Consider the following 17544-nt stretch of genomic DNA (forward strand, 5'->3'; position numbering starts at 1 on the left):
GAGCAAGCTCCTGGCTGCAGCAGGGGGAAGTGCGGGGGCTGAGCTCTTACCTTGTGTGCTGATGAAAATCGGTTCCTTGGCACTTGGGCTGGTGATTGCTGACCCCTGAGCTAGACCACTGTTGTAGGTCACCCTCCTGGACTGTCATTCTAGAGCTTTAGCATTCAAAGCTGGTGCTATTCATCAGCACCAGGGACCTGCTTGGAAGAGGTGTGCTGGGGGACCCTCCTGACCTTGATTTCTCCCTCTCTAGGTCATGGAGTCCTGCCTGCCAGAAAAAGGAAGGCGGCTCTCACAGACCAGGTACCCACAGTACTGTGACTGCAACCCCAAACCCTGCTGCCTCTGCTGGTGCTGCTGTAGCCACTGCTCCAGGTGACTGCTTGGAGAAGGGGTGCTTTAGAACTTTGAGGGACAGGCGATTTGCATCTATAGGGTCCTTGCAGGTGAAACCTTTAAAACCGAACTGTTCTGTCCATTTTATAGGACAGTAAATATCCCAGAGACTTTGCTAGTCAGAGCAGACACTTGTCCTGCTGCCTTTGGCCCCATTCTTGTGTACTAAGATGTCTCGTAGGCGGGTGTCACCTAGAGGTACCTGCATTTCAGTGTCCTGGCGGTGATACAGGCTGGAGAGCTAGCTATGCTGGGATGTTCAGATCAATAATGGATTTAGGAAGGATCAAGTGGGCAAAAAGTAAGTCATTCTCTATATCAGAAGTGCTTCTAGGTGATGGATAACTCAGAAGCAAATGATTCTAAATGCTTATCAAACAATGTCCCAGCAATCTCATGTGGCAGCCTGCACCTACCTGAGCCCTTGCAGTGAAGGAACTAGTTTGCTGGGGCTTCCTGAGGAGAGCTGCTGGGGCCGGAGTGTGGCGGGTCAGCCAAGGTGTTTGGCACAGCCCACCTAAACTACACTAGGGAACAGGATGGCTGCCTGGTGTCTAGCACAGCCCACTAAACTACACTAGGGAACAGGATGGCTGCTCCCTTATGCACCTATCTATAAACTGTAGGAAAAAAAGCTGCGGGCTCCTGGGGGTCTTCACCCAGAGGTATGTAGACTGGCTGTATCATGCTGCCAGGACTTAAACATCCTTGGAATTTCTAAATATTAGCAAGGACAATTACCTAGCTCAGAAAATGTTGCAGCAAAAGTGGCGGGATTCTATACTCCACGCTTTCATATCTGGCCTGGGATGAGGAGGTTGCTGGATATTCAAATATTCTAAATAATAGAGAAGTATACCTAGCAATGCATAACGCTAAAGAAAAACAAGATTAGATGTTAAGCAACAAACAAAAATGTATGCAGAGTACTTTATTTTCCAACAACAGTAGTACTGTACACTGTATACTTACACTGTATTTGTTGTATTTATTTGTATTTGCTTTCACTATACTTATGGAAAATGTAACTAAAATTTACTTATGGTTAAAATGTTGGTTATCTGAGAGTTCTGGATAATAGAATGCCAGATATGAAAGAGTTTATTGCATGTTATACCGTGTCCTAACAAGGAAAGAATAACTGATCTCAGAACTAAAAGAGCTTAGGCACAAGTGTTAGTGTAATGTACAAACATAATGAAGTCTAGACCAGTAATATGTATTGTACAATTACAGTTTTATAAAGTTAAAAACAGCTATGAGCCAAATCAGCCATGAGGAAGAAATGACTCATAAAAATGTGAATGATAATTGGGAATAATTTAAGAACACCTTAAAAGCCCCAGTCCTATAATTCAGGAAGGAGGTCACATTGGTTAAAAAGCTGCAATATATAAATACACATAGAAAAAAGGGAACATTGATGGCAATGAATATGAAGTTAGGAATTGTAGAAAAGTGACAAGGGAAGCCAGGGGACAAAAAAGTGAAATATATGGCCAGCTGGGTTAAGGATTATAAAAGGGAGTTTTTAAAAATGTATTAGGAACAAAAAGAATCCTGACACTGGTACTGATCCACAGTACAGAAGGAGTACAAGAGGAGTAAACATTAGTACTGTTCCACAGTACAGAAAAGGTAGAAGTGTTGACTATTTCTCTTCTATATTTTTAGGGGAAAGAGAGGATGCAGTCTCATGATCTGGGGAGGATAGCATGTTCTCCACTAATATTTCTGGAGAATGTTATGTACAAGCCATTAGAGTTGGATATTCTACAGACCCGGACTACTTTCAGCCAAGAGTTCTAAAAGAGCTGGCTGAGGAGCTTGCTGGACTGTTAGTGCTGATTTTTTTATATATCTTGGAGAAGTGGGGAAAGTCCAGAAGACCATAAGACTGCTGATGTTGTGCCAGTTTCTTTAAAAGATAAATGGGATGGCCCAGGTAATTGTAGACTGGACAGCCTGACATCGTTCCCCAGCAAGATAATAGAGTGTATGGTATGGGATATGATTAATAAAGAACTAAAAGAAAGGTAATGCAATTAATGCAAATCAATGTGGATTTATGGAAAATAGGTCCTGTCAGACTAACCTGATGCAGGTATTAAAGTTGCCATTATAGACTTCTGTAATCTGCTTGTTTTGGTATGGCACAATATTCTGATCAAAATACTAGGACAGTATAAAATTAACATGGTTCACATTAAATGGATTAAAAGCTGGCTAAGTGATAGGTCTCCAAAGTAATTGTAAATGGGAACTTGTCATTGAGCAGCTGCATTTCTGCCAGGAGTGGTTCTTGCCTCTGTGTTTTTTGAAATCTGTCACTGATCCAGACTGGTCTGTGTTTGCTTGGTAAGGGAGACACAAGCAAACAATATGCATTTTAATATAAGTAAATGTATCTGTAACCAACACATCTGGGTGTGGTTCACTGTCTCATGTAGTGAAACTTAGGCCACTTTCAGAACGAAAAAAATGAATCTCCTCTGCAACCTGACCTAAGAGGCAGCTGGCTTTTAGCTCAACCAGAAGGGTCTTATGCACTAAGCTCTAGATGTATCAGGTTCAGTTCCACCTGTTGGTAGACATGTATACATGTAGGAACAATGAATACAGGCCATCCATACATCATGGGGAATGCTATGCTGGGAAGCAGTGAAACTGAAAAAGACTTGGGAAAGATGGTAGGTAATCAGTGAAACATGAACTCCCAGTGTGATGCTGTGGCCCAAAGAGCTAATCCCATGTTGGGGGCAGGTCTGTACTACAGGGTAAATTTGATCTAATTTATGTAATTCCAGTTTCATGAATATCATAGCAGGAGTCAAAATACCCTAGGTTAAGTTAGTGCAAGGGCCATTGGTTTGTGAGAGAGTCAACTGGAGAAATTCTCCTGTCATCTTCCCTTATGCTTCTCATTCCAGTGGAGTATTGGAGTCAGTGAGAGAGAGAGAGCAGCAGTTGATTTAGTGGATCTACACTAGACCTGCTAAATCAGTCCCTGGGGGATCAATTCCTGCAGTAGCAATCTGCTGGTAAGCATAGAAAAATTCCCTGCTGGATGCATAACCAGGGAAATCTCTACTAGGAGTAGAGAAGTCAGAGGTATGGAAGCATTCAGTACTGTATACATAGAATCATAGGGCTCGAAGGGACCTCAGGAGATCATCTAGTCCAGCCCCCTGCTTCAAGCAGGATCAACCCCAACTAAGTCATCCAAGCCAGGACCTTGTCAAGCCAGGACTTAAAAACCTCTAGGGATGGAGAGTCCACCACCTCTCTAGGCAACACATTCCAGTGTTTCACCACTCGTACACACAACCCCAGTCCCAAAAACCATGTGGTCTAGCTAATTATTGTTCGTTATCAAACAAATGAGGCTTTGCTCAGTATGACCGAGGAGACACAGCATTGAAAAAGAAGGATATAGAAAAGAAACGTAGCAGTTATCTAGCTACCTGTGCTTTGATGGGATAGGAATTTTCATTAGCAGATCTTCAACAGCTTTACCAAGGGCATCAATTTCATCACCCCATTCCACAGGCAAGGAGACTGAGGCACATAGAAGGGACTTGCCCAAGGTGACCCAGGGAGAAAAGAGTAGAACACAGGTCTCTCGCATGCACCTGTAGAGTACGCTACTCTTTAGCCAAATTGCTTCCCTCTTCAACAGTGAGATTCCCACCATTTTGCTACTCCAGCTCATAGAAAGTTGTTTGGTTCCTTCATGGTTCCTGAACTACCTGGGAACCATGCTGAGGGCTTGGCTCCTTCTTGTTCATTTAGATACAAAATGCGCCGCCCCCCCCCCGCCCCCAGCCCTCCACTGCCTATTCCATTCTTTCTGTTTCAGGAGCTGGAAGGTGAGAAGGACACAAGATGGGTTCAGGTGCAAAATGTCTAGCGTCTCCCAGCTGGAGATCCCCCAGTCCCTTGAGGAAAGGTGCGTCTGAGCATGCCAAGAGCACACCATGCTGTCCCCAGAGGATGGGCCCCAGATGACAGCCGAAAGCTGGAGCAAAGAAAAACAATGAGTCTCTCTTTTAAAAAATAAAGTCACCAGGATTTGGTCTGGGGTTGGGTCTGATCCCCTTGGTTGGAATCAATGGGACATGGGAAACATTCAGATCAGGGTCAAAGACTGAGGTCATGTTCATCTCCCAGGAGCCCTGTTCTGTGCATCTCCTTAGTTCTGGTTCTGCCATGGGAATTTGAGGATGATTCAGGGCAGCAGGGCCATGAAGTGCCACATAGTCAGCTCTATTAGCCCAGGAGCTGGGGTCAGCTCACTCTGTACCCCCAAGTGGAATGTGGCAGGTGTCTAGGCTCTGGAGGGAGATGGGGCCATGCCCTTGGCAGACAGAGGTGAGTCAGGAACAGACGGCGGGTGGGTGCTGAAAAGAGAGTGTGTATGATGCAATCACCAAGGCTCTACCAGAAGGTGGGTGAGGGGCATCAGAGCCACGTCACTTTGATCTCTCCCTCCCTGTCTCCTAGGCTCACCTTGGAAGAAGCATCCTCCTGGAAGTGCTCATTTGATTGTGTGTTGGCGAGCCTGACTGGCCAGACAGTCTTCATGGAGTTCCTGCGGACGGAGCACAGCGATGAGAACATGGCCTTCTGGCTGGCTTGTGAGGACCTCAGAGGGAGCAGAGCCAGGAGCAGGTCTGCGAGAAAGCCAAGAAGATCCACCTGGATTACATCTCCATCCTGTCCCCAGAGGAGGTAGGTTGCTGCAGACCTGTGTGGAAGCAGCTTGGGATGTTGCTCCCAGCTTATTTCCTCTCATTGTTGTCACCTCTCTAAGTAAAGCAACAGCCAGGGAATCATGGCCCTGAACCCAGGGCCTGGACCTGACTATTGTGAGGAGGGTGTCATAGAGTATCTCCTCCTTGCTGGCACATGCCTGACCTCCCAGCCATGAAACAATACCCAAATCAAGTGGCCCTTTGACCCCAGCCAGCTGAGACTCCCTGAGGCATCTGTCCTGGCTATAGAGTTGGCTCCTACTTTATTTAGAATGCGCAGGTCCTCAAGTAAATTGTCACAGTCTCTCAGCTCGCTGCTGAGTCACAGCACCTCGAAGAACTCCGTGCCAGCACCTGAGAAAGGCTGGCTTCTTTCCAAAGGCTCTTGGCGAGGCTCCGAAAGACAGCCCAGCCCAGCAGCACCACTGTGAAAAGTGGTTCTAGAGCCTCGTTCCTCTCCCTTTCCAGGTCAGCATTGATGATACTGTGTGGGAGACAATCAACAAGTCAACAGCACACGCATGTTCAATGAGGCCTAGGCACAAGTCTACACCCTCATGCACAGCTGCCCCAGGCTCCTGAGCTCACCACTGTGCAAGTCACTAGAGCAGAGACCCTCCGCACTGGCTTGTGACACATAGCGAAGTCCTTTGCGTGTATGTGTGTCTCAGGATACTGCCATCTCCTTCAGTTTCCTGCCAGCTCGAGGAATTGGGGAAGATGGAACCAACCTGGGGACAGCACCTCAGTTCTCTCTCTCTCTACATGTGGGTGATGACTGGTGTCTCCGTAGCGACGCTGATCTAGAACTTATTCTAGTGCATCTGAATCAGCCAAGGAAGACTCATGTTGAGTTTTCGGAGGATTTTACTAAGTGCTGTAAAGATGGGAGAGCCTGGGGGGCCTAGAATTGGGAGCCTTTCTGAGCATTGTTTGTCCTAGAGTTTGGATGGTATCTGAGCGGGGGTCGTTCTAGCGCACAAATGGCGTGTGTGGCCTGGGCCATCGTTCTAAAATGTGGATGGTCACAAGTTGGAGTGGATGCTAGAGTGTGGCTTGTGGCTGATCTAGTGGTTCTACCACATGATATATGTATGCCTGAGCTTTTAGCATATATCTGACCACTGATGGGTTCCAGAATGCAGACCCTTCTAGAGCTGTGGGAACTTTTAGGATAAGGCATCTTCCAGAGCTTGAAGCACTGTTTTTTTATTTAGGGACAAGAAAAATTCCCTTCCAAAAATTAATCCTATTTTAAAAGTGATAAGCTTTGTAAATCTCCTAAGTGGGCACGTCCCCACTTTCTCTGACAGGGCACAGCGAGGCATTTAGTACTGGAGCACGTCACAGCTGACCATCATATTTAAACTGTGCTTGATGAGTTTTGTCACAAGCAGCTCATAGACCCAGCCCTAGATGGTCACTAGAAAAGTCACTGATGTTATTTTATTTATCTCTTTGAGTAAATTCTATCCAGTGACTGCAAAAAGAAATCCACAGGGGATTCAGTCAAATCAATTACTGGACAATGGCTTAGCAGATGCAGATCAGCAGGGCCCTGCAAATCCATAGGTATCTGCAGCTGCAGATCATTTTTGCAGATGTACATAACAATTTTCTATTGACACAGGGCTCTACATATCAGAGGTTTCTAGCCATTTAGATCCTGGTTTCCCAAACTGGGGTGGAGGGCATGCCCACCCGGAGGTGTGTGCAGAAATTCCAGGAGGGGGCGCAAGGTGACCCAATCCCCACAATCATTTTCCCTGACTCAAAGAAGGAGTCATCCTTTGCTTCGAGCTCTCTGCCCCTGCCATTTTACATCGGTGACCTGGTGCAGCCGCTATGAAAAGCAGGCGGCTGGCGAAGACCCATGTGCAAAGGTGAGTGAGTGGAGTTTGGGGGGAGGATGGGGTTAGATGCAGGGCTGGGGTGCCTGGCTTGGGTAAGCGGGATGCGGATGGGGTAGGAATTGGGGGGCTGGTGGTGCCTGGCTTTGTGCGAGGAGAGGGGCGCCAGCAGGTGGCTCGCAGGGCTTGCAGGGCTCAGGCAGCTTGTCAGCTTGCAGGACTCATGGCGCTTGGGCAGCTGGCCACGGCATCGCAGGCCTCAGGTGGCTTGGGCTGGTGGGCGGGCAGCTGGCCCCGGTAGCGCAGGACTCAAGTGGCTCAGGTTGGCAGGCGGGCTGCTGGGCTGGGCAGCATGGGGCTTGGGCGGGCACCTTGGCTGGCTGGCCCACAGCTGGGTGAGCAGGTGGCTGGCCCTGGTGGTGTGGGGCTTGGACAGGCGACTCTGGCAGCACAGGTCTCAGGCAGGCAGCTGGCACAGGGCTTAGGCATCTGGCCAGCTGGGGCTGCACCAGGCCTCCACAAGGCACCAAGACAAACTATTTGTGCTTATTTTTAAACAACATTCTTATATCAAGTTGCTGTGTTTATTTTAAATTATAAATTGAATTTTTTGCTAAAAGGGGGTTGGGTGATGGTAAAGAAGAGGTGTGAGGGTTTCTCAAAATATCAAAAGGGGTTGTGATGCCAAAAAGATTGGGAACCACCACATGAGATAAGTCTTAGGACCACATATGCAAAGATGCCTTTTTGGCTGTCTGCTATTAGCCACCTTGGGCATGATTTTCAAAGGCAGCAACCCCTCCCAAATCTAATAGGCATTATCCATCTCAGAGTCCTCTTGTGCTAGTTGCCTCAAAATGAAGCCATCCCCCCATAAAAAAAATCCCATCTGAAAATGCTGGCTATTTTAACAGCGCCTCGCTTGGGCTTTACAAGTTCAGCCAAAGGTTTTTGCCATACAGTCACCCCTCTTTAATGATTTGTAGCCAGTCCGATCTACCTCATTCTAAGCAAAGAGAAGTTACTCACCGTAGTAACGATGGTTCTTTGAGATGTGTCCCCGTGGGTGCTCCACGATAGGTGTCGGGCTCGCCCCGATGCCGCAGATCGGAAACCTTCCAGCAGTTTCTGCCAGACCGCTCATGCGCTGGCGTGCGCCACTCCCTTGCACACCCCCGGCCACGTGCGCGATCCAGTCCCCACCAGTTCCTTGACCAACTGCCTCGGATGCTCCTGAAAAACACTAAACAGAGATCCGAAGCGGGGAGGCTGGACGGGTGGTGGAGCACCCATGGGGACACATCTCGAAGAACCATCGTTACTACGGTGAGTAACTTCTCTTTCGTCCTCGAGTGTCCCCGTGGGTGCTCCACGATAGGTGACTACCCAGCAGTAACCCAAGTAAGGAGGTGGGTAATCGGATTTATGTGCAGCTTGCCCCCGAAAGGACCGCTGTCGAGAGGCGGGTATCCTCTTGGAATATCTGATGTAGGGCATAATGCTTGGCAAAGGTGTCATAGGATGACCAGCTCGCTGCTCTACAGATGTCTTTTAACGCGATGCCCTTGAAAAAGGCTGTTGATGCCGCCACCGCCCTGGTGGAGTGAGCCCTAGGCGGGGCCAGCAAAGGAGTCTTTCGAAGTTCATAGCACATTTTTATACAGGACACAATGTGCTTCGAGATTCTCTGTGAGGAGAGACCCTCTCCTTTTGACCTGGGAGCGAGAGAGACTAGGAGTCTGTCCGTTTTCCGGAAGGACTTAGTTTTGTCTATGTAGAAGGCCAACGCCCTCCTCACGTCCAGGATATGTAGGCGTGCCTCCTTGCTGGAGCTGTGAGGCTTCGGGTAAAACGAGGGTAAAACTATAGGTTTGTTAAGGTGGAACTCTGAAGAAACTTTCGGAACAAAGGCTGGGTGCAGCCGTAAGGTTACCGCCTCCTTTGAGAAGACTGTGCAGGGCGGCGTTGCCATGACTGCTGCGAGCTCGCTCACCCTGCGGGCTGACGTGATTGCAAGGAGGAAGGTTGTTTTTATCGTAAGGAGACGTAGGGGAACTGTGGCTAAGGGTTCAAAGGGTGGGCCCGTTAGCGCGCTGAGCACCAGGTCCAAGTTCCACGATGGTGGAAGCGGTTTCCGAGGGGGGTACAGGTTTACCAGCCCCTTCAGGAACCTGGTAACAATAGGGTGGGCAGACACCGTGGGCCCTTCCTCTTCATGCCGAAAAGCCGATATAGCCGCGAGGTGGACCTTCAGCGAGGATAGGGAGAGCCCGCCCCTCTTGAGGTCCAGTAAGTATTCTAGTATTATGGGTATAGGCACATCAAGGGGAGCTAATTGCTTGGCAGAACACCATGCAGTGAATCAAGTCCATTTCTGCTTGTAAGTCTTCCTGGTGGAGGTCCTTCGGCTACTCTCCAGGACTTGTTGTACTCCCTCCGTACATGTACTCTCTAGTGAGCTGAGCCATGGAACCATGCTTGTAGGCGCAGGCCTTGAGGGTGTGGATGCACTATGGACCCCTGGGCCTGCGTGAGCAGGTCCGGTGCTGCTGGAAGGGGAAGCGGTGGGCAGTCCCACATGCGCAGAAGCAAGGGGAACCACTGCTGTCGATCCCATGTTGGGACTACTAGGATCATGCGGGCTCTCTCCCTCCTGGCTTTCTGCAAGACCTTGTGGATGAGCACTGTGGGGGGAAACGCGTAAAGCAGGGGGCCCTTCCATGAAATCGTGAACGCGTCCCCCAAGGACCCCCGCCCCAGTCCTGCCCTGGAGCAGTACTGGGGGCACTTCTTGTTGTGCTGGGTGGCAAACAGGTCTATCTGGGGAAACCCCCATGTATGAAAGATCAGTCATAGCAGATCGGAGCGGATCTGCCATTCATGCGTGAGTGCAAAGCGCCTGCTCAGCTGGTCTGCCTTCGCATTGTGAGCTCCTAGTAAGTACGAAGCCTTCAACGTTATATTGTTGGCGATGCACCAGTTCCACAGCCGGACTGCTTCCGCACATAGGGCACGGGATCGAGCTCCTCCTTGTCGATTTATATAAAACATGGTGGAGGTATTGTCTGTATTGATCCTGACTACTTTGCCTTGTATGTGGTCTCGAAAGTATTTGCAGGCGTTGAACACTGCTCTGAGCTCCTGTATATTTATATGCAGTGACTGTTCCGTAGGGGACCACAGTCCTTGCGTTACCTTGTCGCCGATGTGTGCTCCCCACCCTATGTGGGAAGCGTCGGTAGTAAGAAAAATAGAGATTTGTGGTTGGTGAAAGGGCACCCCTGTTAGCATGTTCTTGGGGTTTACCCACCATTGCAGGGATCTGCGCACCTCTATCGTGGGTGACACCACCCTGTGGACAGTGTGGGACGCCGGCTTGTAGACGCTCACCAGCCAATGTTGCAGGCTGCGCATATGCAATCTGGCGTTCTGTACCACAAACGTTGCTGCTGCCATGTGGCCTAGCAGCTGCAAGCACGTTAAGACCGGCACCGTGGGGCTGTATGTAATGACTTGCACCAGGGAACCGATAGCACGAAAGCAGGCGTCGGGTAGATAAACCCTTGCTGTAATAGAGTTTATACGTGCCCCTATGAACTCTATGTCTTGTGTAGGGTCGGTCTTTGACTTCGCGAGGTTGATGACCAGGCCCAGCAAAGAAAACGTGTTTGCTGTTATGCGTATCATGCGTAGTACCTCTGCCCTCGAGGCCCCTTTCAGTAGACAGTCGTCCAGATATGGGAATATAAATACCCCCTGTCTGTGCAGGTAGGCTGACACCACTGCCAGGGTTTTGGTAAAGACTCTGGGGGCCGAGGAGAGGCCGAACGGCAGGACCTTGTATTGGAAATGTTCTTTGCCGACCATAAAACGGAGAAAACGTCTGTGTGCCGGGTGGATCGTTATATGAAAATACGCATCTTGTAAGTCAAGGGCTGCAAACCAATCTCCATCGTCCAGTGCCGTGAGTATAGAGGCGACTGTGATCATCCGAAAACGCTGTTTGCGCAAGTACCTGTTGAGGCCTCGAAGATCTAAGATGGGCCTCCAGCCTCCTGTTTTCTTCTCTGTGAGGAAGTATCGTGAATAAAACCCTTTCCCCTGTAGTCGCTCCGGTACTCTTTCCACCGCCCCTATGAACATAAGATGGTCCACCTCCTGCTTGAGTTTCGCCTCGTGGGAAGCATCCCTGAGATGAGGCCTGGGTGGAGGTTTTGGCGGTGGGAGCGACTGGAAGGGGATCGCGTAACCCGTGGCTATGATCTCTAGTACCCATTTGTCTGTGGTGATCTTTTGCCATTGTGAGTGGAATGGTCAGAGGCGATGATGGAACATTAGTTGGGGATGGCATTGCGCGATGGTAGTAATGGTGCAGCCCTCGACCTGTCCGTCAAACTTGTTGCCTTTGGGCCTGCCCCGAGGATGCACAGCTCTGTTGGGAACGTCACCTAGGAGTTCTATACTGTTGCTGCTGTTGATGTCGCCTTTGGTCGTAGCCCCGTTGGTACTGAGCACGCTGAGGTTGGTACGGGTATCGCCTTTGTTGAGGGTAATACTTTTTCTTTCTGTATGGAGGGGTATAAATACCCAGGGTTCTGGGTGTTGCTCTTGAGTCCTTACTGGAGTGAAGGACCGAATCAGTTGACTCCGCAAACAACTTCTGTGTGTTGAAGGGGAGATCAACAATTTTTGCCTGCAGATCCCTCGGGATACCCGATGTCTGCAGCCAGGATTCCCTGCGCATGACCACGGCCGTAGCCGTTGAGCGTGCCGCCGTGTCTGCTACATCCAGTGCGATCTGGACTCCCGTCCTTGAAGCTGCATAGCCCTCTTGCACAATGGCCTTCAGCACCGGCTTCTTATCTTCCAGAAGCGAATCCATGAGAGAAGTAAGCCTGGAGTAATTGTCGAAATTATGGTTCGCTAGGGCTACGTCTACACGTGCACCCAACATCGAAATAGCTTATTTCGATGTTGCGACATCGAAATAGTCTATTTCGACGAATAACGTCTACACGTCCTCCAGGGCTGGCAACGTCGATGTTCAACTTCGACGTTGCGCAGCCCGACATCGAAATAGGCGCAGCGAGGGAACGTCTACACGTCAAAGTACCACACATCGAAATAGGGATGCCAGGCACAGCTGCACACAGGGTCACAGGGCAGGCTAGCGCTTCCAGGGCAACAGCTAGCCGCTCCCTTAAAGGGCCCCTCCCACATACACTGAGCCTGCACAGCACGCGGTCTGACGAGCCAGATAGGCACACAGACCCCGAGCGCCGCAGCCATGGACCCCCAGCAGCAGCAGCAGCAGCAGCAGTAGCAGCCGCAGCAGCAGCAGCTAGAGGTCCAGCCAGCCCTCCTGGCAGGAGCAGGGCTTGCCCTGGCTCTTGTCATGTTGGGGGCAGCTGAGCACCTTCCTGCCCCAGGGGAGGAGATGCCCCCGGGGCAGCAGGGCTCAGCCCCTCCCCCTGCAGCACCCCGCTCCACCCCCCGCCTCACACGCCGGCGGCTGTGGAGCCACCCCACCAGCACCGACTGGTGGGAGCGCCTGGTGCTTGGGGAGTGGGACGACGAGCACTGGGTCCGCAACTTCAGGATGACCCGACAGACATTCCTGGAGCTGTGCCAGTGGCTCAGCCCCGCACTCCGGCACCGGGACACTGCCATGAGGCGTGCCCTCAGTGTGGAGAAACGGGTCGGCATCGCTGTCTGGAAGCTGGCCACTCCGGACAGCTACCGATCCGTGGGGCAGCAGTTTGGCATCGGAAAGGCCACCATCGGGGCTGTGTTCATGGAGGTAAGAGAACCCACAGGGGGAGGCCAGGCCAGGCCAGGGGGGCCAGGGCAGAGCAGGGCAGGCCAGGGGGGCCAGGGCAGAGCAGGGGGGCCAGGGCAGGCCAGGGGGGCCAGGGCAGAGCAGGGCAGGCCAGGGGGGCCAGGGCAGAGCAGGGGGGCCAGGGCAGGCCAGGGGGGCCAGGGCAGAGCAGGGCAGGCCAGGGGGGCCAGGGGGGGCCAGGGCAGAGCAGGGCAGGCCAGGGGGGCCAGGGGGGGCCGGGGGGGCCAAGGGGGGCCAGGGCAGAGCAGGGCAGGCTAGGGGGGGCCGGGGGGGCCAGGGCAGGGCCATGCACACCCTGCTCACCCCTCATTGAGGCTGTCCCATGTGCTTTCCCTGCAGGTCGTGCGTGCCATCAACTCCATGCTCCTGCACAGACTCATGAGGCTGGGGGACCCAGATGCCACCATTGCCGCCTTTGCCACCCTGGGCTTCCCCAACTGCTTCGGGGCTCTGGATGGGACCCACATCCCCATCTGCGCCCCGGACCACAGCGGAGGCCGATACGTGAACCGGAAGGGCTACCATTCAGTCGTCCTGCAGGCCTTGGTGGACAGCCGGGGACGGTTCCAGGACATTTACGTGGGCTGGCCTGGCAGCACCCACGACGCCCGGGTTTTCCGCAACTCGGGCCTGTGCCGCCGGCTGGAGGCGGGGACCTACATCCCCCAGCGGGAGATCCCTCTGGGGGACACCACCATGCCCTTCTGCATCATTGCGGATGCGGCCTACCCCCTCCGTCCGTGGCTTATGCGCCCCTACACGGGCCACCTCTCCGCCAGCCAGGAGCGCTTCAACGAGCGCCTGAACCGTGCGCGCCAGGTGGTGGAGCGCTCCTTCAGCCGCCTCAAGGGACGATGGCGATGTCTCCTCACCCGCCTGGATGCCAGCCCCAACAACATCCCCCAGATTGTGGGTGCCTGCTGCACCCTGCACAACCTTGTCGAGAGCAAGGGGGAGACCTTCCTTCAGGGCTGGGCCGCCGAGGCCGGCAGGGCACATGTCCAGCCACCTGCTGCCCCCAGTCGGCAGGTGGACCCAGAGGGGACCCGGGTCCGGGAGGCCCTGCGGGCCCACTTCGACAACCAGGCCGCGGGGTGAACTCTGCCCAGGCCCCCGACTGCCCGCCCCTTCCTCCCCCACACTCCTGCCTCAACGCCCACACCACCATGGAGCACCCCACCGCCCCCCCCACTTGTCCAGGAGAAACGACAGATCGAACTTGTGGGTGAACGTAAATGTTTTCTTTGGCTGAACCTTTTTTTTTTTTTAAATAGAAAAATATACACATGTGAAAGGGAAAGCAAAAAGGAGGGACAAACATGTAACAAAAGCAAGATGGGCACAAATAAAACTATGTACAACAATAAAATCCAAACAGGGTGCGCCATCAACAAAAGAAAACCAAAAAGCAGGGAGGAGAACGGGGAGAACTATTTACAGGGGGGACGGGGCAAGCAGGGGCAGCACCCACCCACCCAGTCCCCAAAGTCTGTCCATCGGGGGGGGGGGCCACGTCCCGGGCCCCTCACCCCCTACAGGCCCCCAGTGGGCGTTCCCGGCCGGGAGCTCCGGCGGGCCTGCAGTCTGGTCCGCGGCTGGGTGGGAGCGGGCTCCACCGGAACATATCGGCGCCGGCGAGTCTCGGGTGGCTCCAGGGGTCCCTCGGCGCGGTGGCCCTCGCGGGGAGGTGGTGGGGCGACGGCGGACGGGCCGGCGGCGGCTGGAGCAGCCGGTGGTGGGGCTGCAGGAGTGGCCATGGCGGGCGGTGGCGCGGCCGGCGCGGCATGGGGGGCCAGGAAATCAACCAGGCGGTTGACAGTGTCCACAAGGGCCCCCCATGACTCTCGGCGCCAGGCCAGCGCCTGCTCCTGCAGCCGGATGTACTGCTGCGACACCTCCAGCTGCCGCTCCGACACCTCCAGCTGCCGGCGATGGATGGCCAGCAGCTGGGGGTCTGTGGCCACCGCCGGTAGTAGGCGCGGGGTCCGCCGTCTTGCCCTCCGCGGGGCCGGTGGTTCCTCGGCCGAGGGGCTTCCCTGGAGCTAGGGTCCCGGAAGAGTCTCCGGGACGACCGACGCCTCGCCGGCGCTCTCTTCCGGTCTTTCGGATGGTGCCGGTGCAGGTGCAGGACACAGGAGAGGAGGGGGGAAAGAAGAATGGAGACAGGCGTTAGTGTGGTCCCCGAGCCGTGGCCTTTGTCCCCCCCGCCCTGTGCTGCAGGTTCCCCATCCCCGTCCCCGGGAGATGCTGCTGTGATGGATGGGGTTCAGGGGTCCCCCTGCCCTGCAGCCCGTCCCCTGGTGGGAGCGACTCTCACTTCAGCTCGCAGGGTCTGAGAGCAGGAGAGGTTTCTTAGGCCACAGCTGGCCAGTTTCTGGCAGGAGTGACAGCACCAGCTGTCGGAAGAGACAGTCCTTCCAACTCGTCATGGGGAGAAGACCCCAAGGGGGGGCCCCTCTGCGATGCAGCTTTCCCCCTCCTCTGGCTGGCTGCCTATCAGCTCTCCCTTCCCCTAGCCTCTACCTGTGGCCCCCACCCTCGCCCCCCAATTCAAAGCCAGCTCGGCTCCTCCCTCCTGTTTGTTCAGGGCAGAGGTGTCACCTGCCAGCTGTAGCGCCAGGATCCTCCTTTGGCCCTGGGAGCTCCTCGGCTCGGGTGGCTCATCTGTAGCCTGGGTCTCCCTTTGGCACTCCCCCCACTCCATCGCCTGCTGGTGCTGCGGGGTGTCCCACCCCCTCCGCCCGGGGGCCCCTCGAGGTTCCGCTCCCCCCTGGCCTGGGGATGGGGCATGGCACTGTCATGCAGGGTGGCGGGGGGCAGGGGCTGCTGGCTGCAGTGCTGTGAGGGCCCTGTCCCTGGTGTCCTTGGGGCCATGGCCATGTGAGCGTGTGGGGGGCCCTGGACACATCTCTGTTCCCCCCGCCCCTCCAGCCCCGGGGTGTCCACCAGAGAGGGGTACCTACCTGTGGGTCCGCTCCCACGGTCCGGAGATCCCTGGGGGTCGGAGGCCCTGCTGCTGCTCCGGGATGGCAGGAGGAGGATCTGCAGGCTGGAATCGGTGGAGGAGGAGCCCCCCTCCTCCTCCTCCTCCTCCCCCTGCCGTGATGTCCCGGGGATGGCCTCAGGGGGGGACCCCCGGGGTGCGGGGCTTACCTCCGGGCCGGAGCCCGGCTGCAGGGCCTGCTGGGGCTCGTCAGCCGAAGTGTCAAGGGTGGCCGGAGGGGGGGAGGTGTGCCGGGAGCCCAGGATGTCCCTGAGCTCCCTGTAAAAGGGGCAAGTGACTGGGGCGGCCCCAGATCGGCTGGCCGCATCCCGGGCCCGGGCGTAACCCTGCCACAGCTCCTTCACCTTGCTGCGCACATGGTCAGGAGTGCGGGCAGGGTGACCCCGGGCAGCCAGGCCGTCGGCCAGCCGAGCGAACGCATCCGCGTTCCGTCTCTTGCTCCCCACTACCTGGAGCACCTCCTCCTCGCTCCAGAGCCCCAGCAGGTCCCGCATCTCGACTTCCGTCCAAGAGGGGCCCCGCTGCCGCTTCCCAGACTGCTTGGTCCTCTGGCTCTGCTGGCTGCCCTGGCTGCCCTTGGGGGAGGTCCCCTGGGGGCGCTGGAGGGGCTGCTGGGCAGCCATGGCTGCAGAAGGGGCTGAGGGCTGGGCAGGCTCTCCACCGCGTGTGCAGGCAGGAACCTGCACGTTCCCTCAGCCTCCTGCAGTCAGGGCGGGGGAGGGGCCCTTTAAGGGGCCGCTCCACGCGGCCACCAGTGAGCTGCGGGGCTGGAGAGAGCGTCTCTCAACCCCCCAGCTGATGGCCACCATGGAGGACCCGTCAATTTCGATGTTGCGGGACGCGGATCGTCTACACTGTCCCTACTTCGACGTTGAACGTCGAAGTAGGGCGCTATTCCCATCCGCTCATGGGGTTAGCGACTTTGACGTCTCGCCGCCTAACGTCGAAGTTGGTGCCGCTACTTCGAAGTAGCGTGCACGTGTAGACGCAGCTTAGGGCTACGTCTACACGTGCAGCCAACATCGAAATAGGCTATTTCGAAGAATAACGTCTACACATCCTCCAGGGCTGGCAACGTCGATGTTCAACATCGACGTTGCGCAGCACCACATCGAAATAGGCGCAGCGAGGGAACGTCTACACGCCCCAGTAGCACACATCGAAATAAGGGTGCCAGGCACAGCTGCAGACAGGGTCACAGGGCGGACTCAACAGCCAGCCGCTCCCTTAAAGGGCCCCTCCCAGACACACTTGCACTAAACAGCACAAGATACACAGAGCCGACAACAAGTTGCAGACCCTGTGCATGCAGCACGAATCCCCCGCTGCAGCAGCAGCAGCCAGAAGCCCTGGGCTAAGGGCTGCTGCACACGGTGACCATAGAGCCCCGCAGGGGCTGGGGAGAGAGCGTCTCTCAACCCCCCAGCTGATGGCCGCCATGGCGGACCCGGCAATTTCGACGTTGCGGGACGCGGCTCGTCTACACTGTCCCTACTTCGACGTTGAACGTCGAAGTAGGGCGCTATTCCTATCTCCTCATGAGGTTAGCGACTTCGACGTCTCGCCGCCTAACGTCGAAGTTAACTTCGAAATAGCGCCCGACGCGTGTAGACGTGACGGGCGCTATTTCGAAGTTGGTGCCGCTACTTCGAAGTAGCGTGCACGTGTAGACGCAGCTTAGATGTGCTGCATAATTTGCCA

The 17544-nt window shown here is 54.6% G+C and overlaps 1 protein-coding gene across 1 annotated transcript; it reads left to right on the plus strand.

The window, feature by feature from the left end:
- Positions 1–292: 292 nt before the first annotated feature.
- On the plus strand, positions 293–8098 carry LOC142001391 (regulator of G-protein signaling 8-like). The gene is made up of 4 exons (XM_074976545.1): positions 293–303; positions 4256–4345; positions 4900–5127; positions 5619–8098. Exons 2-4 carry the CDS (start codon positions 4299–4301, stop codon positions 5680–5682), a joined length of 339 nt encoding a protein of 112 aa, XP_074832646.1. The 5' UTR covers positions 293–303; positions 4256–4298; the 3' UTR covers positions 5683–8098.
- Positions 8099–17544: the final 9446 nt, after the last annotated feature.

The sequence above is a fragment of the Carettochelys insculpta genome, chromosome 24 (assembly GCF_033958435.1).
Source record: "Carettochelys insculpta isolate YL-2023 chromosome 24, ASM3395843v1, whole genome shotgun sequence".
NCBI lineage: Eukaryota > Metazoa > Chordata > Testudines > Carettochelyidae > Carettochelys > Carettochelys insculpta.